Source organism: Agelaius tricolor, unplaced genomic scaffold (genome assembly GCF_023055355.1).
Source record: "Agelaius tricolor isolate 1412-34295 unplaced genomic scaffold, bAgeTri1.0.p SCAF_3, whole genome shotgun sequence".
NCBI lineage: Eukaryota > Metazoa > Chordata > Aves > Passeriformes > Icteridae > Agelaius > Agelaius tricolor.
Genome location: NW_027269263.1, coordinates 8597147 through 8622798, shown reverse-complemented (window position 1 = coordinate 8622798; position 25652 = coordinate 8597147). Strand labels below are relative to the sequence as shown.

The following is a 25652-nucleotide window of genomic DNA, read 5'->3' as shown; positions in this document are numbered from 1 at the left end:
TACAAAGGGCTCCAGAGCTAATCCGTGTGGGTCTCCAAGCCCTTAGTGCTGGTTGCCAATATGCTGCTAAGGTCATTTCTTAGTTGTGGACTGTTTGATCTGTTGGCTGTTTTTATCTCCTGCCATCAGTAAGTCTGTATATCAGATCTCATAATGCACAGGATCAGGGCTTGCACTACACACCCTAACAGTGAGTATAGGTTACAGATCACAGGGCATCAAAGCAGCTCCCCAGGAACATGGCATAACCCAATAAATGCTGTGTTTACCATATGAAGTAAGATGAGCAGACCCAATCAAGCTAAAAACATGACTTCACTTTGATTCTCCAAGTGCATGCATTCAACAGACTAATAAAGAATAAACACCGTTAATCATTAATATTTATTTGATGCTATGCTTCAGGCAACATAAGACAATGACATCTACCAAATTTTCAGTGTAAGTGCAATTCATGAGCTATCAAATTTGAATCATCATGTTCAAAAAAAAGCAAAAATATCACAGTTCCCATCGTAACAACTCTAAGTGGTTTTATTTTTTCATTAAATCTGATCCTTTCTGCTCATTTTAAAACAACACTTGTCCTAGAGTTAGCAGCCCTTCCCTTAGCAAGACCAGCTGTTCCACTTGTGACATTTTAAAGCTGTTGATGCTTTGACTCATATGCTATTTGAGATCTTTCAATCTGACTTATGAGGCCTGTCATTAGAAAAATCTGATAAATCTCAGACCTTCCAGGGAATCATCTGAACTTATGGGTGGAAAGGATGGCTTCAGTAGCTGAATGGCTGAGGTATGGTTACGGACTGCAGGCACCAACCTCCAAAAATATCAGCATTGAAATGCTGCAGATTGCAAAGCTGCCAGCACTGGGCATGTGCTTTATTTAGCAATACAACAGTGTCACACAGTCCCTTAGAATCTCTCTCATAAATCATACATACAACAAACCAAAAATATTACCATGTTAGAGCTTTCAAAGCATGTGAGAACATTTAGTTTCTCTTTAACTTGCTCCCAAACTCGGCAAAATGAGTACTCGTACTACAAACTCCTACTTAGATTTGTTACAAATGCTTACCCCCCCACTAACATAGCATATATGCTGTAGTTTTTAATTTTTAATATTCCAAGCACATACAGGAAGCAGTGGAAAAACATGTTCCATTTCTCAGCATCAGAGTTTAGCTAACCCCTGCACTGAATCGATCATTTTTATTACATCAAAGTGGTTTTTTTTCCAGTAATACCTTTTGAAGAAACCAGTCTTTTCCTAAGCAGGCTATCAATGAAGTTAGACTACAGTGAAGTTATCTGGTGAAATAACTAACTAGATTCTAACAAATTTCAAGTTCTGCTCCAAGCATTTTGTTGCTGGTACATGCAAAATTAAATTGTCTCCTGACAGATTTTTGAACATCTCACAGGTATCAACCTCCTCTCTGTAGGGATGGATGCAATCACCCATTCCCTTAAAATACTACCTTCCAGAGAACATCTTCATCCTGCCATAACAGGGCAGCAGATCCAAAGGTATTGTCAAAACAGAACAGAAGAACAAGAAGAACAAGGTAGACGCAGAGAGTCAGTGTGACCAGGTGAGCCTCTGCTAAGGCAAGTGGGCTGAGAACACACCTTGCAGGCACACACCCAGACCACCACTGGGACACATTTTTACCACACACTTGAAAACAAGACAGGAAAACTGCATTATCTCCACCAGAGAGCTTGAAATGCATGTTCTCTAGCAGGGAGCCAGCATCCTTCACTCCTAGCTTACTAGACTAGGAGCCAGATGAGCTCAGACACCTCACGCAGAAGTAAACACCTTCATTTCCACTTTCTCAAGGTAAGAGGCCTAACCAGTCCTTAAATTATTACACCTTATCTTCTTAATGAAAGCTGACTAATAAGGAGATAAGAAGCTCCCCTTTTCCCACTCCAGTGTGGATATTGGGAAAACTCATGTGCCTACACAGCAAGGGAAAGGAAGCATATGCTGAAGAGTTACAAAAAGCTTTACAAATACAAACCACTGCTGTCTTTACAAATGCCTCATGTCTTTTAAAGAAGACATAGTAGGAGGGTCATTTCTGAGTCAAAACTAATGCAATCCCTTAGGGTTTTTTCTACAAAGCTTACTTGCTACATCTGTGTGATCATAACACCATCTCCTGGAGCCACCTGTTTGCTCCAGACACACTGATGAGCAGCAGCAAGGATCCCAAACCCCACATCCTCCAGTGAGGACAGAAAACACCCAGCATCACTGTGCCTGCAGTTTCCCATGTGGATTTACTTCCATTAGTAAGACAAGGTCATTAAGACATTCCTAAGTTTCTAACTTCCCTATATTATGTATGTGTGTCCTCATGTGGATTAAAGGAGATGATATTTTGGAAAGAGAGAGATCTAAAAGCTCTTAGTTGTCCTTGAAGCAATCAGGATATTAAATCTTGGAGGAAAAAATCAACGTTCTCCAAAAATTTTGTACACTACTCTGTACAATTTCAGTGAAAAACTGATGGCATGACAGCCTCAAAAAACCCTAAAGCAAACAAATCAAGTTCTTAAACAAATGCAGTTTTTAAGTTAAAAGCATCTCTTTAGGCTGAATAATAAGTCTCCTTCAGAAATGTAGTTAAGGCTGGGAGCAGGGGGGAAGTGAAAATGAAATATTTGGTCGTTCTTCACTTATAGGTCCAAGGTAAGGTCTTAAAGAAACAGCTCAGCAGCCATCAGCAGCACAACCAGAGTAACACCTCCATCTAGTGGCTTTCTAACACTCAGGAACAAATGGACAATAAAAAGCTGTCAAATACCACTTTCAATTTCATCTGTCATAACACACAACCTACAACAACAAATGTGACCAGCAGACACACTGCTATTCAACTTTCATCTTGAAATAAATTTCCCTATCATTACATTACAGTGCAGCTCATAAGTACAAAAAAATCTTAACAGACAGAATTCACCTTGAAAATAGATCCATTATATCATGAATCTTCACACTTTAATCACCTCTAGTTGAGCTCAGCTGCTTTGCTCAGATATTTAGATTTTTAGAAGAACTGTCTGGTCTAGATGAACAAGTTTTGGTCTTCCTTGGATTTAGAAGTTATTTCAACCAAACTAAAGCAATTCAACCAAAACAGCATTATCAACATACAAGACAAATGCACCAATAACTACACTCCTTCCTTTCTCACCTTTCTTCTCTTCTAGCAGCAGCATTGTTCAAAGCCTTTATTATCATTTCTTTACTTGTGGTGTTGAAGTAAGACACAGCCACTTAAAGCACACAGAAACCTATTAAACATCAGGAGGCATCTATGAGACAAAAGTCTACTTCAAGTTCAGGTGCAACTTTCTTCTCCACCAAGCATCTCACATAATTTCAGAGATTGCAGAAATGATAACAAGAGAGGAAGCACTGCAAATGTCAGTAGAGACTGTCAATAATCACCCTTTTTTCCTACTTAACTGTAGCGTTAACTGAGCATCTCCCTTTGGCAAGAAGAAAACCACACTTGGCTGTGTTTGCCATGACTGCTTACCTACCATATCCACTGAAACAAGAACTGACTCTGAGCTCAGAACCTACCGAAGGCTTTTATGGAAATAGCCACATCCACACTTGATGTAAAACCCTTTAGGCATGAAAATAAAATATTTCTTACCTTCACATACATAAGTTTCTCATAACATACATGAATTGCTGCTATCAAGAAGAGAGGACTGGCTGGGAAAGAATTCACTGCTCTGACCACACAGGGTATAATAATCCTGATCTAATTGCTCTAAAGCATCCACTGGGAAAAGAAATAACAGCAAAGATGACTGGAAAGAAAACCACAGAATATTGTGGATACCTGAGAAAAAATTGTGTTTATACAGATAAACACAATTTATATCTGTATATATAAACAGTGTTTATATCTGCCTAACCAAATTGCAGAAGAGGAGCTCTTAAGAACAATCACAGTGGCAACATTTACACACAGATAACACATCAAGGAAAAGAGAACCAGCACAAATAGATGACACATGACCAATGACAAATTAAAAAACACAACTAAGATAGGGTAAGGAAAAATCATATAAAAAGATAATAGGCACAGGATGTCACTTTCATAAAGACACACAAAGAGATGAGAAACACATCTAAGACACCCCAGAGATGCAGCCTTTATGCTCATCTGGACAGCAGTGAACCATATGAATATCCTCTGTTATTTAACTGCTGTGACACTAGAGATCCAAAGTCAAAATAAAATACTTAAGCTTCAATAAGTGCTTAAAAACTCTCTCTATTTATGTTTTAGGGCATGTAGCAAGAGAGGCACAAATGTGTTTTGTTTGCAAGGTTTCTGCCATTAGCAATGCCCCAAGTCAGCTAACACAAGTTGAGACAAGAAAGAATTTCAGATTGCATTATGTTGGAGTGTGACCAGCCTAGGAAAGGAATTGCACAAGATAATTTCTGCAACAGAGTACATGAGATGTTAGCCCAGCCTACCAAAAGAAAAAAAACAGAAGAAAAGGGAAAAGGACCTCACGTTCATTTGAGCACCAAGAACAAGCCACAGAGTGAATTAGCCCATATTACAGGTGTATATCAGACTAATGAAAACAAATTACTGCCATCCAGTTACCCCTGCTAACTCCTCATCTTCCACAAACTCCTTGGCCTCAATCCTTTTCACCCCACAAATCACATCTCTCTCCAGTACAAAAGCCAGTGATTTTAACAAATTTCTTAAAGTTCCACCTATCCATTAAACTTTACTGTAATTTTAACAGGTGCCCAAATAGCAGGGGAGAACAGAAGGCACCAAATGGCAGTCACACAAGTTGTTTCCTCTGCCTTGCAGCTGGGTCAGCCAAAATGCAACTTGTTTAAGACCCTACAGAGCACATGGCAGACAGAAATAATGCAACAGTGCTGTTACTGTTAAGAGAGCTAGGAGGGAAGAAAAAAGATAAGAAGCTATATAAACAAAATTCTGTCACATTAAACAAGCTAGTGATCTAGAATTCTACAGCTGAGAGAAACTGATAAGGCTGCTTTTTAATCAGCTGCAGGCTAGCAAATGTAATGCCTAAGAACATGCAGTCACAGAATGGACAATTGGTCTTTTGCAGGCAACTCTTTGAGTCACTATTTGCTACACTTCACTACTCAGGGAAGAAACACACAAATACCCCAGATTACTCTCAGAAATATCCTAACTCTCCAAGGTGGGTGAGATTCTGTACCTGAGCCATTCCAAAAGACCAGTACAACTAAGGCACTCTTTCCTCCAGAGCCTTACCAGTTTTACTTTAGAGGCCAGGCTCTCTGGCAGTTTAGTTCGTAGCTGGTTTGTTTCTTTGAAGGTAGCTGGAAATCCACTAAGAAAGGCCAAGTCTTGCATTAGTACCAGACCTGGAACTTCTTTGTCTGTAGTCTAAAAATATGAAAACAGGTTATAAAGACCATTTTAAAGGTAGAATAATTCACATAATAATAAGGGTTGCTCTGAAAGCTTTCACATTTTACTACATGTGAGTTATGAAAAGAGAATAGCACAGAAACTGTCTAAAAACGTACAGAATGTTTCACATGAACAAAAGCTAATCAAAAGATTGTCAAAGTACATACCAAGTAACCCCTCCATACTATCTGTTTGCTGTTGTCTTTTAACATTCCAGAATGGGCAGCTTCAACTAGAATACATAAAATTGCAAATTAAAAACTTCTTCCAGTATAAAGTCTTCTTTTCTGTATGATAGTAACCAAGAAATACTTTTGCAAATTAAATATATTTGAGTATTCATAGTGTGAAAAGTTGTCTTTACAAATAGTAAGTAATTCTTGGTGGTAAAAGAAAGAACAGTGGTTGTACTAGTGGTCAGGCACTACATATTAAACAAAATATGAAACTCGTACCTGCTCCAAGACCTAAGATATTAAACACATGAATAATTTTGTTTTACAGTTGCCAATCCTTTGAACAAGGGCAGAACTTACTGCACATTATTCAAACTAGACTTCACAGCAATTAAAAGAGGATTTCTAAAACTAATCTTCCTCAGCCTAAACCCCAGCCTCTTGAGATTATCAGAGCAACACAGATATTCAGATAGCAAACCTGTTTTGCAATAGCTTTCTAAATTTCTAAAGCACAGAACTCTAATCATCTGTAATCAGTTGTCTGGGAGGTAAGCAAACAGTACCATTAATGTCATCACTTAGAGAAAAAGTTTGAGGGCAAGAGAGACACTGAATGACTTGCTAAAGTCAAACAGAAAATCAGCATCGAAGCCAGTACCGGAGAAAAAAAACCAACCCCAAAACTAATTTGCAGCAGCTTAAAAAACTAGCTGTAGAAAACTGGATGGAATCTGACAAAGAGCTTCTTACCGTCCTTAGGGCTATCAAAAACAATTACAGTCACATTGGTGGAGGGATTTTTTGGTTTTGCTACAAAGAACATATTGTTAGCAGCTTGTAAAGCAGGATGAAGGGATGGCAGGTCTTTCAGTGTGACGTTGGCAGGCAGTGCAGGATCCAGGACAAGCATGGGCACTTTGATGCAGTGTGTCAGCAAACACTCCAGCTGCTTCTCACTACAGCAAAATACCAAAGGCATATTTAACACCACTAGAAAGCTGAAAATAAAAACCAGTCTTGGATGCAATAGGAATAGTTTTTGTAAAATCTGATTATTTGTAAAATTTGCTGTGGTAAGGGGGAATTATTGATGAGCACGCTTATTTTCCTGCAGAAGACAAACATCTGACTGGTAGTGTTTAGTTCATTCCCATAACTGTTTTTCCTAAAGTTTCCAAGATTTCCAAGTCAGCCCATGGAAGAGACCTTATAGAAAAATCTCTAAATAACAAAAGGACCAAGCTAGATGACTGGGACAGACCAGGTCCTACTGCTTCCTGGCAGCAGAGCCACAAGAGGCATGGACTCTCTACAGACAATTATTTGCAGTGCCATGTATACAAATGACAGCTGAAAGCACCACTGAGTTTTTAATGCATATGTAACTGGAGTTTTATGATCCGAAAGCCTGAACATTTTTTCATACTCAGAACAGATGCTAACCCTAAACAGTGACAAAGTTATGTGTTCCAAACTCCAGAAACTGTTATCAGACGCTCATTCATATGTCACAATAACTTTTTTATTTTACTTTTTTTCAGCAAATAGATTATCATACTGTCAGCTCTTGAAGTGACATAGGAAAGCCTGCATAGGCTATAGAAAACCAAACCACCCCCCCAGCCAGCATCTGCTTTCAGTTAACAATGAGTAGAATATAATTTATTCCAATTTACACCCCAAAATCCCTAAAACTCACCTCTTCTTTGTTGGTTCTGTTGCATTCTTTCCAAGGATTTCCCTATTAAAGAGTTAAAACAAGGATATTAAATAACACTGAATTGACAGTGTTTCTGTCAATGAGTCTAATTGCAGAAACTCAATTGTTAATTGAGTCAGAGACATGTTGTCAAAGCACCAATAACCCAGATAAAAAGCTGCCAAGGCCTTGCCATGGCCTTACCAAGGTGAGTACAGACTGACACCACCCTTTACTGCTCACGTGCAGTGTGGAGCTCAAAATTTCATGGCTGTGCTGAGAATTGTGGCAGCAGGACTCTTTCTGCTAACAGGAATTTATGGGGTTATTATTATGTTATTAACTTACTTAGTAGTATTGTTAGGTCACTTAACAAAAGTGATAAATACTGGTAAGAAACCAGAATAAAGTGACCTGAAACTAGGTTGACTTGATTGTTTTGCCTAACATAAATATTCTGATAAGGTCTATGAAACAGCCCTTTTTATAGCATTGCTCATTGATTTCAAAGGACATGAAAAAAATGGTCTACATGGGAGAGAACCAGGTGTCCCTGTAGACAGCAAACATGGCATAGACACCAGTCTTATTTGTAAGCTTAAGCTCAAATTTCCAAATCAGTGTTACAGAAAAAAAACATGTGATTTTCCCTTCCTGAAACAGGAATCATAGCATGAGTGATGACAAAGCTAAGCCAACTAATATTAGCTACATGAGCTGCTAGGAAAATATCAGCATAAATTTGAAAGCTTTTCAAAGCAAAGACTGTGTACGTTTAAGGTCAATGAATTTAAAGTTCTAATATTTCCAGGGTTTAGGTAAGAAAAAAAAAAATCAAGAATTTCCCTTGAGACCATACTGTCAGTCGAACCTAAACTGCAAGACATAGCATGCCAAAAATCAGATCAATCCACTAACTTGTGGACTTCTCATTATTCTGAACCAAATTATTATAACCCTTAAAATACAGACTTATTTTTCCATTCAGCATATTTACTGGCCAAAACAGATTATGTGAGCAGAGTTACTTATGAAAAACTAAATTAATGGTTACAAGACATAATCCAAGGTATCTGCAGCAGCCTGTGTTTGAAGGCTTAGATCAGTAATTTTGCAGAACTCTACAGCAAAATCTGCAACAACAAATGCAGCAATACATGTCTTTGCTTCCACAGATAAAGGCCAACTCATACCTTTAAAAAATGCATAAATTATTTCCCATTTCTCAGTTTCGGTATTTGAGAGACTATGAATCTAACTAATCTAAAAACAAGAACTTAAGAAGCCTGTTAAGAAACATGCTTCAGATTTTATGAAGCCTACTATAAAAAGAAATACCAGGGGGATGGGGAGAGAAAAAAGGGATGAAGAGAGGTTATATATTGGAGGCACAGTTTTATTAATATTTACAGACTGTTACAGAAATCAATACGAAAGGACATACACAACACACAGTTTTCCACATGACATTTTACAAATTCTCGACAGGACAGCCTTAATTATTATGCTTATCTTAAACAATTTTCTAATTAGACAGTACTTGACAGCTAAAAGTAGAACTGAAACAAGGCTTTGGCAATAATCAAATGAACAAGTGAGAAAATGAGCTTTTAATTTTCACATTGAGTAACATGGGAAAAATAACAACAAAGAAAACTAGTACAGTATTAGATTGCTGCTGTCAGGTAAAGGGAAAAAATATCTAAGATTATTACCTCATTATTTTCTGTTCTTCTTCCATCTGTTCCCTGACCTGTTGCAATTCTTTGATCAGTTCCACATCTGTGCCGTTCACCCAGGTGTACACCACATCAATTGGCATGGGTAAACAAAGCCTACATAATTCAAAGGAAAGCTATATGAGCTGTTTAATATTACATTACAAGTGTTTGTGGCACCCTACAATAGCAGTTTCTGTCTAACAAGGGAAATACTTGGTGTTTGGGCTGCAAACAAGACAAAGCAAAAAGACTCTCTTTAGCTATATATATACACCATGTCTTAATTATACACAAGCCTTTGACAAAACAGCACAGACATCAACCAAAGGGACACAAAGTGGTTTTAACTGTTCAGTAACTAAAAGAAATCCTAACTTTATGCTCTGAATTTCACTAACTCAGATTCATGGCCCTGCAAACACATCAAATATCTTTCAAGTCAGTACCAAAACCTGAGCATATTCTTAATTCACCAGCTACTTCAGACAGGACAGCATGAAGCATAACTTAAATCACACTTACTGTTATTTAATTGCACAGAGCCAGTAAGATCTCAGCAGGAGCAGGTCTCCATCCTAGGAATGTCTCTTAGATTATATTAACAGGACATTTCATAAAACAACAATCTAATTCAGGTACACGAATTCAGACTCTAGACATGGCAGACAAATTAATTCTTGACACAATTGAATATCCTGGAGCTGTTTCTGGAGAGTTACATACTTCCTAGCATGCATAGGCAGAAGGAAGGAGTTTGGGTACCTTTTTTCCTACTTTTTTTATGATAATCTCCTCTCCAAGGCCCACAGTTTTATGTCAGCAGGTACTCCAGGCTACTGCCATGGGTGAATCTGAGTTCTGTACAGCAGGATACCCCAGTTCTTATTTTCAAAAGTTCCAGTGTTAAGCTATTTAATACCTTCCTAACTGTAAATAGCCTAGCAAACATTAGAAAACATCATCCTGTGACCACGTGGATCTCAGCATTAGAGAGGTTCAAAGATGTTCTCTCTCCACCCTACTGCATCCTTCCAAAAGCATTCAGAGAGAGACAGAGCTTGCAGGCAGGTGTTCTGTCACCTGCCCTTGCACAGCATGCCATGCAGAGAGCTTGCACCCAGCTTTGTTTTCTACTGGCTCAGGCTCAACAACTGAAGCACAAAATTTGTTGAAAGGTCAGCCAGTAACTCGTCACAGCACAATGGGCAGGAACATTTGGTGCTCAATTTACCCATGTTCCTAACCCAGCTGCAGCACTCAGAGGGGCATTCTGAGATAATCTAAACATCTCAGCTGCAGTGCTGCCTTCCCTAGCAGCACCACCCAGAAAGTCTCTCACATCTGCAGGGGACTACCCTTCTATCAAAAAAAAAAAAGTCAATTTACTGAATCCAATTACCCTTCTATTCACTTATTTCACTTTTTTATCCAGAGATAACTAACTTCCAGTTAGTCATGTTAGTTATATTCAAAATAAGGTATGTTTTGAACTAAAACATGCTCCAGAGGAATAGAAATTCAATAGCAGGAGCTCTTCCAGCTTTTCTGCATTTGTTGTGATCAGTTAAATTACTGGTTTGACAGTCCCTGGAATGCTACAGCTCAGAAAGGAGTGTTTTAGGTGGAAGCACCTGACTCAAGTTAGAGATTTCAAAACTGCCTAACCTTCAGCCTCCTGGGCAAAGTGCAGAGCCCATTCAGGCAGGCTTCATTGAAGAACACAGTATGTCCAAAAGAACTCCAGCTCTTTCTATGGCATGAAGCAATTTTGACTTCTGTGAAGCCTCTCTCCACTTTACCATGTCCTAAAAGTGTGTCTCTACACTGTAGCACATATGCCTATGTAATTTCCTCCACTATGCTACATACAGCCAAAAGCTAGGAAATTCCATAAAGGAAAAGCATTTTTGGTCAGATGCAGGCATGTCAATTCAATCAACCCCTGGCATGGCGAGGTCATTCTTCCTTACCAGTGGCAATAGAGACAGACCAGTAATAAAAAAAAAAGTGAATTGTTTGCAGATCCACTAGTCTAATTGCTTAAAATTTATCCAAGTACTCAGTAAATTTCCTTAATGCACCTTTACAGCACACACTGCTTCAGAAAGTATTTATCAAATATTTATCAAACATAATAATAAAAAACAGATATCTCAATTTGTTGTTTCCGACTAACACTGTACAAACTTTAGCTAACACTTAAGTCTGTACCATTCTGGAGTTGGCCAAAGCTTTCTGGATGGTTTCATGGTTTCCTAAAGTACACTGGGAGGTTATAATTTCAGAATAGGTGTAGTAATTACATATTCTCTGAACAGAGAGAGACATGGTTTTCCCAGGAAAATCTTGGGAAGCTGCGTAGAAGCTGTGGGAAACTTAGAGCAAAGAATTCAAACAATTATTATCTCTTTTTCTGTAACCATTGTTTATAGATATAGTTCTCCAGAGTGTGCTATTCATAGTTCACCAATAGTGTGAGAGAAGATTCCTAAAGGCCAATCAAGTCTTAAGCCCACCATTGTTTCTATAAGAACTGTAGATTTCTAATGATAAAGTCTTTTCATGCCATACAGAGTTTCTGTATCACCTTTGGCTGTCCCCAATACCCCTGCAGTGATAATCAGTGACCCAGAGTGTGTTACATCAATCACCCCTTTGTAAAGTCACATAATAAGTATGTATTGGAATTTTGCTGTAAAATGGTTTAAAATTAAAAGGAACAAATCCTACACTTCAGTAGTACTGTTCTCAAACTCTATTTTAACATTCAGAGTCTTTTGCAGATTATTGAAGTTCAGAGAAACTCAACAACTCTCTCTCAAATTCTGCAGCTGTGTTTCCTTCATATGGATTCATACATTCAGGCTTCATCAGAAAGAGCAGTCTGGCAAACAGGTTAAGCCCAAGGTGACCTGAGTTAATTTACTATTTACAGCCACTCTTCTAATCAGCTACTTCTCCTGTTTGACATGACTGACCTATGGTTCACTAACAGATGTGACTCGATGGTGCAATTTGATTCCACATGGGAATTATCTTAACACCTTTCTACAGAAAATCATCACTTTGGAAAATTCCTTGGAGATTCTCAAACAATTTATTGAGGTTTTTACATTTTTCTCTTTACAAAGTGTATCAATTTTTACTTGCAAATCTAAAAACATCCATAGGATCCTGCTTAAAGACAAAACCAGACCTACCAGACAGGACAGGGGAACAGTTCCTGGCAGGAATTTCTCATACCCATGATGTGTTTACATAAGAGAACCATCATCACAGCTGAGATTGTGGGTAGAAGACAAACTTTTGTCTCAACATCCACTGTTGCTGAAGGAGTACAGCAGATTTTGGATCTCTCCCAAGCTACCATATGGTGATCTCTAACCTTGCTGAGCCTCTTTATAAACAGTGGAAGTCCAAGATGTTCATAGTAAACCTCCCAGCCCTCCTGTTCCAGCTCTGTAATCATGCAGTAACTGAGCTGTTGCATGGGTATTCCTGCCCCCTGATTTGTACATCTTTTCCTCTCTTCAGCCTCACTCAGCTCAGTTAATGGCTGGGCAACCACTGACAGCTCTCATTTGCTGCACCATACTGAAATCAGGCTGCACATTTTAAAAGTTGGGGATTATTCCTTCACATCTTTCCATATATATTTTTGAGTTTTAAACAGGACATCCTGGAATAGCAAAGTTACACTTTGCAGTAAGTAAACTATACTTACTATACCATTTGCAAGTAGAAAAATAAAGTGCAGTCCTCATCCAAAACACTCATGCATAGAACTTCATTATTTAGTTTCCTTTTCTCCCTTTTTATTTTCATATCAAAACTTAGTCTTCAAAAATGGGTTTGAACAAAGTGCCTTGGTAAAAAGCCCTGGAATTTCTAGTGCATTCTCTCAAGCCTGAGTAATATAAGAAGCAAGTTTAGCAGCTGATGTGGCTACCTGAAAGGTGCCACAGTTGGGATGCCAAGAGTTTGCAACCAGAAGGAAAAACAACCAAAAGCTATTGCTAAACTCCAAGGCAAAACCAGAAGTCTGCCTTGGTCTGGTAGAGAACAGTGGTGTTACTAATGATGTCATTGTTTTTGTGTGATGAGCTTTTTGAGTTTATCATCATAAGGAGCTTGCCCATATACACAAATTTGTCTACAACTCACAGTGAGGTTTTTTCAGAACAGAGAATTTTACCTGCAAAGCTCCTAGAGAACAACACAACTCAAATCCAATTGAAGGCCCACTAATATTTCCCAAAGGCCAGGCAGCTTTTACTTTCCACGAAGCACTACACCTGCTTAATTTTCTAACCAACAATCTTCCTGTTCTCCAATTCTGAGTATTTTCCCCTAGCACTAAAATAACTAAAGGAACTGATTAAAATTACTGGACAAGCTAGATTCAATCTGGAAGTCCTCATTTTATGTGTAGCTCTGTATGCTGCATTGACACCAGCCTAAAAAACTCCACCAAACCACCACTGATGCAAGTGCCTGCTGCAAGACAGGGTCCATTACTGCATTTGTGAAGTTTGATAATAAAAATTAATTGAACCCCTGACAAGAGACATCTAAAAGTTAACAAATGCCTGAAAGTACTGCCTCCACAAAGACTTCTGGTTGGTATGAATTTGTAAAGGAAATTGGCAGCTGCACACAAATGTCACAGCAAACTTCCCTGTTACTCCTGACATAAGCTTGTTAAAGGCATATTGGTGAACTGGAATAATTTAAGCACCCCTCATAAAAACCTTAAGCTTTTGCTCAGGCAGCCAACAGTTCCTCACCAGGCACTGGATGTTTTGCTCACAATCCTCAGAAATGAACACTAGCAAAGGATGCTTTCACAACCACAATGAAGGAAGGAAACAATGTAGAAATGGGAAGTAACTATATCTACACCACAGCAGTAAGACTTGTGATTTTGTTTTGGAAAAAGTAAAAAAAACACTCCAGTTAATTATCACAAAGGGATTTTAGCAGTGACAGGACCAAACTGCCATGTTTCACTACAGTACTACTAAAACATGTACACATTAAGCTATTCATCCATATGAGCTGCATCACTCTGCTTTTATTTGTCATCCATTGGAAGATGGGGGAGAGGAGTAGGAGAAGAGACTACAGAAGTTCCTAGTATTCACCAACACCATGCAATGAATTTTACAGACTTATCTCACACCAACTGAAGCGTGACAAATTGATCTGATCATTTCTATTGATGATGCAACAAACCTCAAGGCAGATTAAAGCTTCTGCTTTCAGGGTTAGCTTTTATCCCAGCCAAGTGTATCAATATTAAGAGTCAGATGATACCTGCTAAGTAGCTTTCTTCCACCTACCAACTCACAGTACACTTACTCCCTGAGCAACAGACCCCATGGCTATTCAGACATGAAAGATGAAACCACAGGAAGTCATGAAGCAGTTAACACAACTGAAATAAATGACCCATATGACTCGGTTTCCCACTTGCTGTGAGACATTCTCCCATCCATTCAGCTTTTAAAAGCTTTTTACTAGCTTTGGGACTTCTCTGCTAAATAATGATCCTCATAAGACATCACAGAAAACATTAGGTATTTTAAAAATAACTTCTAGAAACACTGAATATTGAAATGTTAAGCACATAGGAACACTACTTATGTTTTCCTATCTTAACTTGGAAAACATGTCATGGCCTCCCTTCCTTGTTAACATTGTCATCATTTTGATGTTTCATTAGAGACTGGATGAATTAAACACATTCAAAATGTAAATTTATTATATGACTAGAGCTCTCAAAAGCCAGTCTTCCAAGATGGGAGATTATGCATTAACTAAGCACTCACTAAGTTGAAAATTTGCTGCAGATTTAGAGACCACACAGTAAGGTTCTATTTTACAGTATGTTACTTCAACTAATATATTTTATTTAAATATTTCATTAGAAAGTAAAATGTGCAGTAGTGTCAAGTGCAGGTAAAGCTCACCTATTCTGAAATGATTTGCCAGCAACGTTGTCTCTGTATGAATCAAACATAACATGATACTGGTCTCTACTCCACTCCAAGACAACCTGCAAAGGAAAAAAAAAAAACCAAAACCACTTGAAGTCACCACCTGTTAGACTCTTAATTTTCACCTTTTGAAATGTTTAACCATAACCAATTTCATTCCAATTGATCTATGAACAACTGAGCAGACCACAATCCCAACTAAATTATGACACTGAGGCATCAATTAGACCCAAAACTGAAGAGCACACTTAATTTAAACAAACTTTGCTTTTCTCTGCAACAAAGGATTTCATGACTTATGTACACTCTTTTTAAACTACTTTTTATTTAGGTCATCTCTGCCTTGTTTCTTAGCATCGAAAAATTCAGGAATGTTTTCCCAAAACTGAGACCTAAATCAAATACACTTAGATACAAGCAGGAAACCCCTAACATACACCCCTGCACAATTTTATTCATCTTTTTCTATTCTCATACAGGATATACTGAAGTATTCACATCTCCAAAATTTGAGCTTTGCAAACAGCCAGGAAAAAAATTTTCAACAATTTTCCCCACAATTTTTCAACAATAAAAGTTGAGATAATAAAGAAGTCCAGGTATTTTGAGATAGAAGTAATATAAAACATGTATTTTCTCCTCTGAGATAAACTTGATATGATATCTTTTACAGTGAAAGTCCAACCTTGAAAACTACAGTGGCATTTTGTGCTGCTTTAGAGTTGAAGGCACAGTGGCTGAAGTTACTGGGATAAGTACATATTTCTATGTACTGGAGAGTGAAAAAAACCACAACAAATGAAAACAACAAGACAAAAAGAAAGAAAACCAGGAAAGCATAGTACTTATAGTACCTACTTTACACCACTCTCCCTAGATTTAAATGTTATTATTGCTTATTTCTTGTATTGTGGGAACTATGAAATTTACCATTTCTCTAAGGTCACCTTCAAAACCATAAACAAACCGTCGTCCCTCTAAAGAAGTTACGTATCCCTCTACCCTCATTGCCACTAAAGCCAATTAAAGCCTTCCCTAGAGCAGGGAGCTCCATCATGTGCCTGGGTGACAAGAGCACACACCCAATTCCTGCCAGAGCTGCAAACGGTCTCTTTGTAACCAAGATCACATCAGCACACACAAAGGACACAGACTGCCCAGGCAGGAATAAAAATCTCCTCCCTGAAATACCAATGTCAGGAGTTGTCTAAAAAACACACACCATTACACTTTCTTAATGCACAAGTCATTAAGCCCTTCTGCCAAATGCCAGGTTTAATAGAGAGCACATTAGAAGTTCATATCCACGTGGAAACATTTGCTCCTACTGATAATGACACACTGACACATTGTGACTGATCTGTGTCTAGAAGAAATACAGAAGTGTTTGAGTAAGAATATATTATATGAATGTCTCTCCAGAAGAACAACATTAACCATTCCAGCCTTTGTCTTTGTCTTTTTGTACCTATAGCCAAAAAGAAGTGGACAGATCCCTCAAGAACAAAGAACAAAGTTAAAAACTCTTCCTACCCGATATATTTTTCCCTGCAACTGTTTCCTCCTGACACATTATGTATGCATCCTGCAATAATGCCTAGAGGCCGTTTTGCTTCCACTTTGCATACTGGAATTACAAATCCACCAGGGGAACATTAAAAGGGGAGAAACACTGCCTATTAGGAGATACTGTATCAGACATGATAACAGTGTCTCTGGCATGTTCTGTAATAAAGCATTTTACAGAGCAGAGCCACCTACGGAAGGATGGTCAAGAAGGGTTTATAATCAAACTGCGCTAATACTTGAAGCTCATCTTGCAAACAGGGAACAGCATTGACTTAGACCTGGCTGCCCTGTTTGTTTTTGCAGAAAAAATTCTCACTCATGTTCAATGCCCTATTATTTCACTGAGCTCAAGGTTTTCCTTCAAATGAAGCTAATTTGCAGCTAATGGCTGTGAGAACCAATCTCAAATTATTTGCCCTAACCATCCATTTTTACTCCACCAGTAACACTGGTATTAGCATGAACCTAAGAAATCAGACCTAATTTTACCTACTAGAACAACAACAAAAAAAAGCTGGCCTTGGGGGTGTGGGAAAAGCAGAACTGCAAAAGCTGTTCAGACACCAGGGTCTGATAAGTGCTGCCTCACACTGCTTTTTGTTGCTTGAGTTTCCCGCAGATGGCTAAAAGTGGTTCAGCTGGTAATTTCTAGCAAGGTTTCTTGGTTTCATTTTCCAAACAGCTTTACAGTTTTTTATTAGCTGCTGCCTTGCAGATTCTGTACTGAAGAAGAGAAGCATTTTCCATTCCCACACCAGTCGTTGGAAGAGGTATAATAAGGGTGTTCATTCCCACAAGCCTTGTCTCTCCTAAGTCACTGAACTGGTTAGAAAATACAAAGGCAAAAAGCAAGATGCATGCAAACATCTCTCCCCAGGCTAACCTACCACCCTTTTGGAAAGGAAAAAAAAATTGCTGGTGCTTTGTTTGTGTTTTTTAGCTGGTGGGTTTTTTTTCTTTAAAAAAACATTACTGGTCACTTTTCCTTTTTCTTCATATATAATTTGGAAAGTCTACTCCTACACAAATCTTCCAGTTCTTTTGCTCGCTCTCTAAATTGCAGCTAAGCTTTCCAAGTAGCTTTGAAAGGACGGGAAGCAGCAAAGTAAGATTTAGCAGGAAAATCTGAGCAGTGATTTCGACTGATTCTTACCAAAATCAGCCATAACTTAGACAACTGCTGAAATATATTTTAAAAGCTTCAGAGTTCTATGATATCCTAAAGTTGTGGTTTAAGTCCTCATTCCGAAGAAATGCAAAACTATGTCAGTTTCACAGCAGCACAAAAACTACACCAATTCAAGTTGATACTCATGTAAAAACAGGCGACTACGAGTGGTTTACAATTACTTAATTTGCTGATGCCTTTGAAGTGTTTCAGGAACTTGTGGTGTCTACAAGACAGCAGAGATTAGTACTTTATGCAAAGATGAGTTAGAACACAAAATAAAGTTTTGATTGTGGTACATGCAAGAGTTTCAGATAATACTCTTTATGGCTCTTTTTTTTTTTCCCTGTATCTGAAAGAGCTGATCAAATTAAAACAGAGAAGGGAACAACAACAACAAAAAAAAAGAACCAGTTTAGGAATCACTAAATTCCAGTCTGTTGTATTGAACATTGCCATCCTTTCAGACTGACAAAAATAGTTGATTTCCCTAATTCCTCACTACATTAACAAACACTGCGCTCAAGTAGGATTCATTTTCTCCTCTCCACATTCCTTCAGTGATGACTTACCAAATCGACAGGGCAATGTGAAATGAAGATTTAAACACCGTGCAAAATCATATCTAGAAGAAGTGCAATTACATTGCATCATTTACAAAATAATGTGAGCGAACTAAATAAGAAGAAGCGAGCTAAGCAGACTCTGCTGCGCAGCTTGGAGGAAGAATACATTTAATTCCTTAAACCCCGGCGAGGGGAGAGATCCTGTCACTCCCAGTCCACACGCGAAGGTGACATCCAGCACGGGCTTCAAAACACTCAAACAAAACCATAGCACTAATAAGTCACCTGATGAGGGAAGTGGAAAAGAATTGCACAAGAGCAGCGAACAGCAGCTGTCCGAGCACGCAGGGCTGTGTCACCTGTCAGACCCCGGCTCAGCCCCGAGGGACACCCGGTGCTCTGAGCGTCCCCGCAGCCCAACAGGTGCGGCCGGAGCGGCGCGGGCAGCGGCAGCGGCCGCGGGGCTCGGGGATGCGGGCACAGCCAGCCCGTCCCTGCGGGGCCCGGGGATGCGGGCACAGCCAGCCCGTCCCTGCGGAGCCCGGGGATGCGGGCACAGCCATCCCGTCCCCGCGGGGCTCGGGGATGCGGGCACAGCCAGCCCGTCCCCGCGGGGCTCGGGGATGCGGGCACAGCCAGCCCGTCCCCGCGGGGCTCGGGGATGCGGGCACAGCCAGCCCGTCCCCGCGGGCACGGCGGGCCTGCGGCGGCGCCCTCGGCACAGCCCAGCGGGGCTCACGGCGCCGCGATGGGCGGGACCTGTCACCGCAAGGCGCCCGGAGAAGCACCTCGCTGCTGGCGGGACAACGCAGCTAGCCGGCTCCCCCGAGGAACAACGGCCCCGCATCCCCCCGGGGCCGTGCAGCCGCGGGGCTGCGCCTCTCCCGCCGGCACCGCTCGGCTCGGCACGGAGGGAGGGAGGCAGGCAGGGCAAGGGGGCAGCCACGCCGCGCCGGCGCGGCACCGTACTGACCTCCCCGAACTGCAGGGCGGAGACGATCATGAGGACGAGGCCCCCGAGGCAGAGGCAGGGCCCATACCTGTGCGACAGGCAGGTATAGGTCTGGCGCTGCAGGAGCTTTAGCAGCATGGCCCGCCGGCGGCCGCCGCCCCGCACGGCCCGGCCCGGCCCGGCCCCGCTCCCCGCGCTGCCTGCGCCGGGCGGAGCCACCGGCCCAGAGCCCGCCTCGCTTCCGGCAGCGCCCGGCGCCGCCTGGCGGTGGCGGAGGGGCCGCGCTGAGGGAGCGGTGCGGCCGGCCCCTCACGGAGGGAGCGGCGCGGCCGGCCCCGCACGGAGGCGGCGAATCGGCCGTTCCGTCGCTGAGGGCCTGTGGATATCGCGCTGGGGCAGCCGAGCTGCGTGCTGAGATTGAATTTAAGCAGTCCCTGCGTGTTATGGCGCAGGAATGAAGTGCGGGGATGGGCTCGTGGAATGGGAATCAGGCTAGAGAGTGTTACTGAGTTCTTCAAGAGCAGCTCTTGAGGAAAAAAGATAACAAGAAACTAGTTAGCGATCGGTAGCTGGCAGCTACTCTCTGACAGCTGACACTGCCATGAAGTTCAGCCACCTGCACGGTGCTGTTGCCATCGCCCCTGTCAAACACTGATCGGACACAGGCACCGCTGGTGGCCAGATGTGAAAAATGCCTATTATGTGATTGGTTTTTTGCAAATATTAAAATGAAATTATGTGTGTGATGTTAGAAAGTTATGCTCTATTAATTTTTTTAAGTAGTGTGTTAAGTATAGTTTCAGGTTATAACATAATGTTAAAATAGAAACTATGCTATTTGAGATATTTTTTTAAGAAAGGAATCAGGTAATCGCACTGGATAGCAGCCACAAGACACCTAAGTCTTTCAGAGAAAGAGAATTTATTGCTCCATTATCAGAAGAAACGAACTTCTTCCAGCCTCGCTCAGGAAGAAGCTGACACTGACCAGAATCCTTTGTTTGAATGGAATTTATGCATCATGTATGAGGTGTATGAATATGCAACAGGGTCTTGCTTTTAAGGGTTAATCTTCTGTTAAAGTGTGTCCTTCTTCGGGCTTATTTTGCCCAGAAAAGGTACCTGGACCATCTGTAACTCTTTGTTCTTATTGTCTTGTACTGTCCTAATCTCAATTGTTCAAATTTTTATTACTCTAATTATATTACTATTTTTATAACCATTCTATTACTATTAAATTTTTAAAATTTTAAAAACAAGTGATTGGCGTTTTTCACACCAGAGCAGAATGATGGGGTGTCAGAGGCTTGCAAGAGGCCAGGCATAGTAGCACCCATCTCTGTAGTCTATCCCTGCATCCAAAGGCTTTCTAAGTATTTCTTAAAACTCTTTGCAGTGACTTTTCAGAGTCACAACCATCGTCCCTGTGATCCTATATTTCCAGTGGGAAGTAGCAATGCCTGATCTTTTCCAGAACTTTGTCCCAGTATATTTACACAGTGGTGGTCTGAGAGGACGACACATGGTTGTACTTTAAGAAATGTCCAAGAGGGCACGGCTCTTTGGCACATCTCTCTCGAGCCACTGAGCCCTCCTCTTATTTACTTTTTAATGTCACAGCATTTGTCTTTCTCCAGGGTGAGAGGATAGCTAATGTCCTCACAAACAATTTGATGGGTGAAGGGATGGGTGTTCACGTCTTTGAAATGGGGCTTGATGTCCCTCCTGACTTTGGGCAGGTTTGCTGCAGAGCCCAGACAGCTTGGCTCCTGGAACAGACAAGGGTCTGCACAAGCCTGAGTTTCTGAGCTTTGGGGTAAAATAGTAGGTTCAAGGGGGCATATGTGGTAGGTGATTCTGGAAGGCTGTACCTTCCCTGTACCTCAGCCAGTGAGGAGAGGAAGAGGACAACATGTGGCTGGGATTTTAGGATAAAAGGAGGCTGTGAGGCTGTGCCCTGGGAAATCTCGAGAGAGCAAATCCCTTGTTTGTGTGCCCCGGTGCACTCTCTCCCTTTATTCAAATAAAGTTGCAGGACTCCTCTGTCTCCTTTTTGGACATAAACCTCTGGAATTTGTGGATTTTCCTGACAATGGGCCATAGGACAGGGTGATGAATTCACCACCCGAAGAGCCTCAGAATCCCCCTCATAGTGCTGTGTTCCTCCTCCTTGTGTGTGTTATCAGCCTGATAATACTTGTTTGGCCCTTCCTGATAACCCAGCCTTCCAGTCTTGGTACACAGAAGACTCTAACTAAACTTTTCTCTCCTTTGTGTTCTCCCCCATGTACAGAAGTAATATCCTAGGGGAATATAATCTTTGCATATTCCCTGACCTGCCCCTCCTGCTCAAGCACTGTGCTATTATTATTCAACTATTATTACTCAGCTATTATTACTGCCTAGCAGCACCTCTTTACCACCACCTACAGTACTGTGCCAGTGATGGCCTGGTATCCTGAGTCAGCAGACTGAGGTATTCATTGAGAACTGAGGTATAGCACTTCTGCAGATTCTGGTCAAAAAAATCTATTTCTGGTCAACAATCCAGTAAATGCAGAAATAAAACTGACTGCTGAAAAGATGAAAATGAGAGATATCACCAATGAAAAGCAGAAAACCGGTCAGGGGAAGCTGAATTACTTCAAGACCTGGATTAATAATTAGTACAAGGTGTGAGATGATGCATTTATACGGACTAATAAATACTTCCATATGATACCAGTGTGATAAAGCCATTAAAATTCACATAATCTTTAAATTATTTTTAAAAGTATCAGACAAAGCATACCATTAGACACAGAGATATAAAAAGGTGCTGAACAAATCATGATGGCACTATATCTGTCCTTTCTTGTAGAATACTTATATTCAAGGAATATATATTTAAACTGAAATTGGTGCATGAAAAGGAACAACCAGATCTGTCTTTCTAAAGAGACACTAAAAGGTTTTGACTTGCTTACATCACAGAAATGGAAATCAGAAACTTATTTAAACTAAATGCAATACTGTCACAAGGTTCGAACAAAACACAGGAAAACCCAAAGCAAACAAACCAAAACACAAAAAGGAGACAAAGCCATGTTCTGCAATGTATTTCAAACAGGAATGGCAGGAATACCTATCAAGCCTTGTGAGACAGCCAAAGCAGCTTGTGACAGGAAACAGGGCTATATACTCCAGATGTTCCCCTATATTCCATTTTGCCATTGACTCATAGTCTCTTCCTGTCTTCTGCCCATCAAAGTTTTAATTATTCCAGGTGAATGAGGGGAGAAGAGGAGGCTCAGGAGGGACCTCATTGCTCTCTGAAAGGATGTTGTAGTGAGTTGGGAGCTGACCTCTTCTGCCATGTCTGAAGTGAAAGGATGAGAGGAAATGGTCTCAAGATGTGCCAAGGCAGGTTTAGATTAGGTATTAGGGGGGGGAATAAAAGTTGCTGAATAACTGGTGAGGCACTGGCATAAGTTGCACAGGGAGGTGTTAGGGTCACTGTCTCTGGGAGTTTTCCAAAGGATGTGGCACTTGGGGATGCATTTTAGGGGTGATTATGGTGGGTTGATGGTTGAGCTGGATGATCTTAAGGGTCTCTTGATGATTCTGTTAATCTGTGAAAGGCATGGAATAGGGATGAAAACAAGGCCCCCCTCAGCTTGCTAATTAAAGGCAAGCTCTTAAGGTACACATACCAGATGCAGGCTCAAACACCTTTTGAGACAATCTATCAAAGTTGTTGGGATTATTCTATGTCTGTCACTAGAAATTATTTCCAAGCTTAAAACCAGAAACCAGATGAGGGGGCTTGTATCCCTTTGCAGCTGTCTTTGGGGGCATGTGTGTGAAAGGAGCAGGGCTTAAGCCAAATTCTTCTCTTTTCCCATTTTATCTAGTACACTGCTTGTGCAGTTCTCCAGGTGAGAACATGATAATTGTATCCAAGAACTGAGTACTTAACTTTCTTCATTTCTCCCAGTCTCTGGAGATGCAAATGAGCACAGATATTCTGCTAGGAGCAATAAATTCCACTAGATGTCAGGATATGTAAAAATTAGGCTCTGCCATTATAATCCAACATATACTTCAGGGCCTTGCCAAGTTGTTATCCATGTAAACCACTGGGCTCTTGGAATGATCTGCTTGACTGTTCTTGTATTTTTATTAACTCAAAGGTGCACATAGCAGCACTTAACACAAAGGCATGCCTCCTGTGGATTATGATGTAATCTAAATAAGCAGTCAAATAGTTATAAACACACTTGATCTTGATTTTCTGCAAGAAAATCTTCACCTGTAGAAGTTGCAAATTGTCTGCAACTTGCAAGTTGTCTTCACCAGTATTTTTTCTCTCTTAGCTCTTAGAAAACTGAATTTTTTGACGTTTTTCTTACCACAATTAGACCTTTCTAAGAAGGGGTAGAAGCTACTTTGAAAAGGAAAGTACTATTTACTTTCTTTTAACAGGAATGGAGATTCTGTAATCCTCAAAATCTTGAGGAAGGCAGAATTTCTTACTGGACATGGTAAATTTATCCAGTAGTAGCTCTTTCCAGGTCTTTTGTGTCCTCATTTGCTGGGAAAGGAGAACAGTAGGAGCTCAACATCTGAAGCAACAGTGTAATTATCTTTGGTTGAGGCAAAAGACCAGAAATAATCAACCAAGCATCTCAAGCTTTTCTGTTAGCCAAGAATATTATTCACTGAACATTTCATGAATCTTGTTCTAAAGAAAAGAGAATTAACATCCACATAGGTTTTCTGTATTTGTCTCTGTATGGTGTCTTTAATAAACTTGAATGAAACTTGTAGCACTTCTATGAGGCAAAAATTACGGACCGCAAAGGTAAAGACAAAATTCAGAAAGTTTGATGCCTGTTCCACTTGTAATGTGAATTTTCACAACACAGCAGATAACTCATAGTACTCTGAAGGCTCAGCAGTTCAGTCTTGGGGATTTTGGTTTCATTTGTGAGTGCTCTGAACTTCTGAGCATTCAGATGTGTCTCAAGTCAGGGCAGTAAAAGTTCAGAATAGAGGGGTAGTGAGACTTGCCTGTGGAGAGTTTGTCATTACTTTGAAGAGCACTCTCTATAGAAAGGAACTGGGAGATAATAGGGCCTTCTAGGACTTCTCTCCCTGCCACTCCACCCTCCCAAAAAGCTATAATATCTGTGCTTCTGAAATTTAAACCAGTAGCCTTAGGCATACAGGAATTAATAGCTTGGTATGGCACTGTGAATTTGGTAGGACCACTATCCATCAAATACAATAATTAAATCACATTAGTCACTCAGAACATAAAAGAGTAAAAGATGGAGACTGAGCAGTGTTCTATCCTTCAACACATAATCTCAATTTGATTCACCATTTATAGAGCTCTTAGGCTTTGGTGAGACCCAATGCCACTGGCATTGCCTCTAAAATAGAGATTGAATATAAGTGATTGATTTCTGAGACATACTGCTAGACCTTGCTGCTGTGTCTTGTAATGGATTATCTCTTAATCAGTCTAAAGTAATTTTAGACTCATGAGCAAATGCATTCTAATTATATGCAGCTAGTGAGAGTTTTCACTTAGTACTGCTGCAAATTGGAGATTTTAAAATTGTGCTCAGTATTTCAGTACTTTTGAAAACTCTCAGATGTTCAGCTCCCAACCCTCTGGACCCATATGCAAGGAACATTTATGACTTTTTACTTGAAAATTCACTGCATAGAATATGGAATCTTTTTTTTTTTTTTTTCTTTCATATCCATTTCTCTACTGGAAAGAAAAATTATCTCTGAAACATCATGCAGTTCCTACTCTTTCCAGTTCTTTTTTATTTGTGCAGATACTGGAAAGAATATTTAAAATCATCTGAAGAGCATGGCTGGTAAAAAGAGGTATAACTAAAGAGAAAACAGTAGTATCTCAGAAACAGATGAAAAAGCTGTGCCTAGAGAGCAAAGGACTGGAAACATGCCATTTGAAAAATCTCTGAAAGTGAGCATCTAGATGAAGCTGAGGCAGCATGTGCACCTGGCAGCAAAATCAGATTTTCTAAGCATAATATTCGCCAACATTTTACTCTGAAAGATCTGTTATTTCCTGCACACTTCAAACTAAAATAATAAATGCTTGCAGAAAGCTAGAAGAAACCTTTTGAAACTCTGCAGAATCTGGCATTTGCTCTTGGTTTTGGTTGGTTTGGGGCTTTTGTTGTTTTTGTTGGGGTGTTAGGTTTTTTGTCCTGTGTTTCTTTATAGCAAGCCCTTGCTTTTTAAAGAGATATGCTCTTAGCAATGGTAAACTGAAATTTAAATAGACAGTGGC

The 25652-nt window shown here is 40.3% G+C and overlaps 1 protein-coding gene across 3 annotated transcripts in view; it reads right to left on the bottom strand.

The window, feature by feature from the left end:
• The window catches only part of GNPTAB (N-acetylglucosamine-1-phosphate transferase subunits alpha and beta), a 39527-nt gene extending 19974 nt beyond the window's left edge, over positions 1 to 19553 (bottom strand). For all 3 annotated transcript variants that reach the window (XR_011678497.1, XM_071422363.1, XM_071422362.1), the window contains exons 1-7: positions 19358 to 19553; positions 15055 to 15140; positions 9077 to 9196; positions 7362 to 7403; positions 6413 to 6618; positions 5651 to 5715; positions 5322 to 5456 (exon numbers count right to left, since the gene is read on the bottom strand). Coding sequence is in view for 2 of the 3 variants with exons in the window: in XM_071422363.1 (XP_071278464.1) it covers positions 5322 to 5456; positions 5651 to 5715; positions 6413 to 6618; positions 7362 to 7403; positions 9077 to 9196; positions 15055 to 15140; positions 19358 to 19474 (771 nt within the window). In the remaining variant the exon portion in view is untranslated. The remainder of the gene's footprint in view (positions 1 to 5321; positions 5457 to 5650; positions 5716 to 6412; positions 6619 to 7361; positions 7404 to 9076; positions 9197 to 15054; positions 15141 to 19357) is intronic.
• Between the last annotated feature and the right edge of the window lie 6099 nt (positions 19554 to 25652).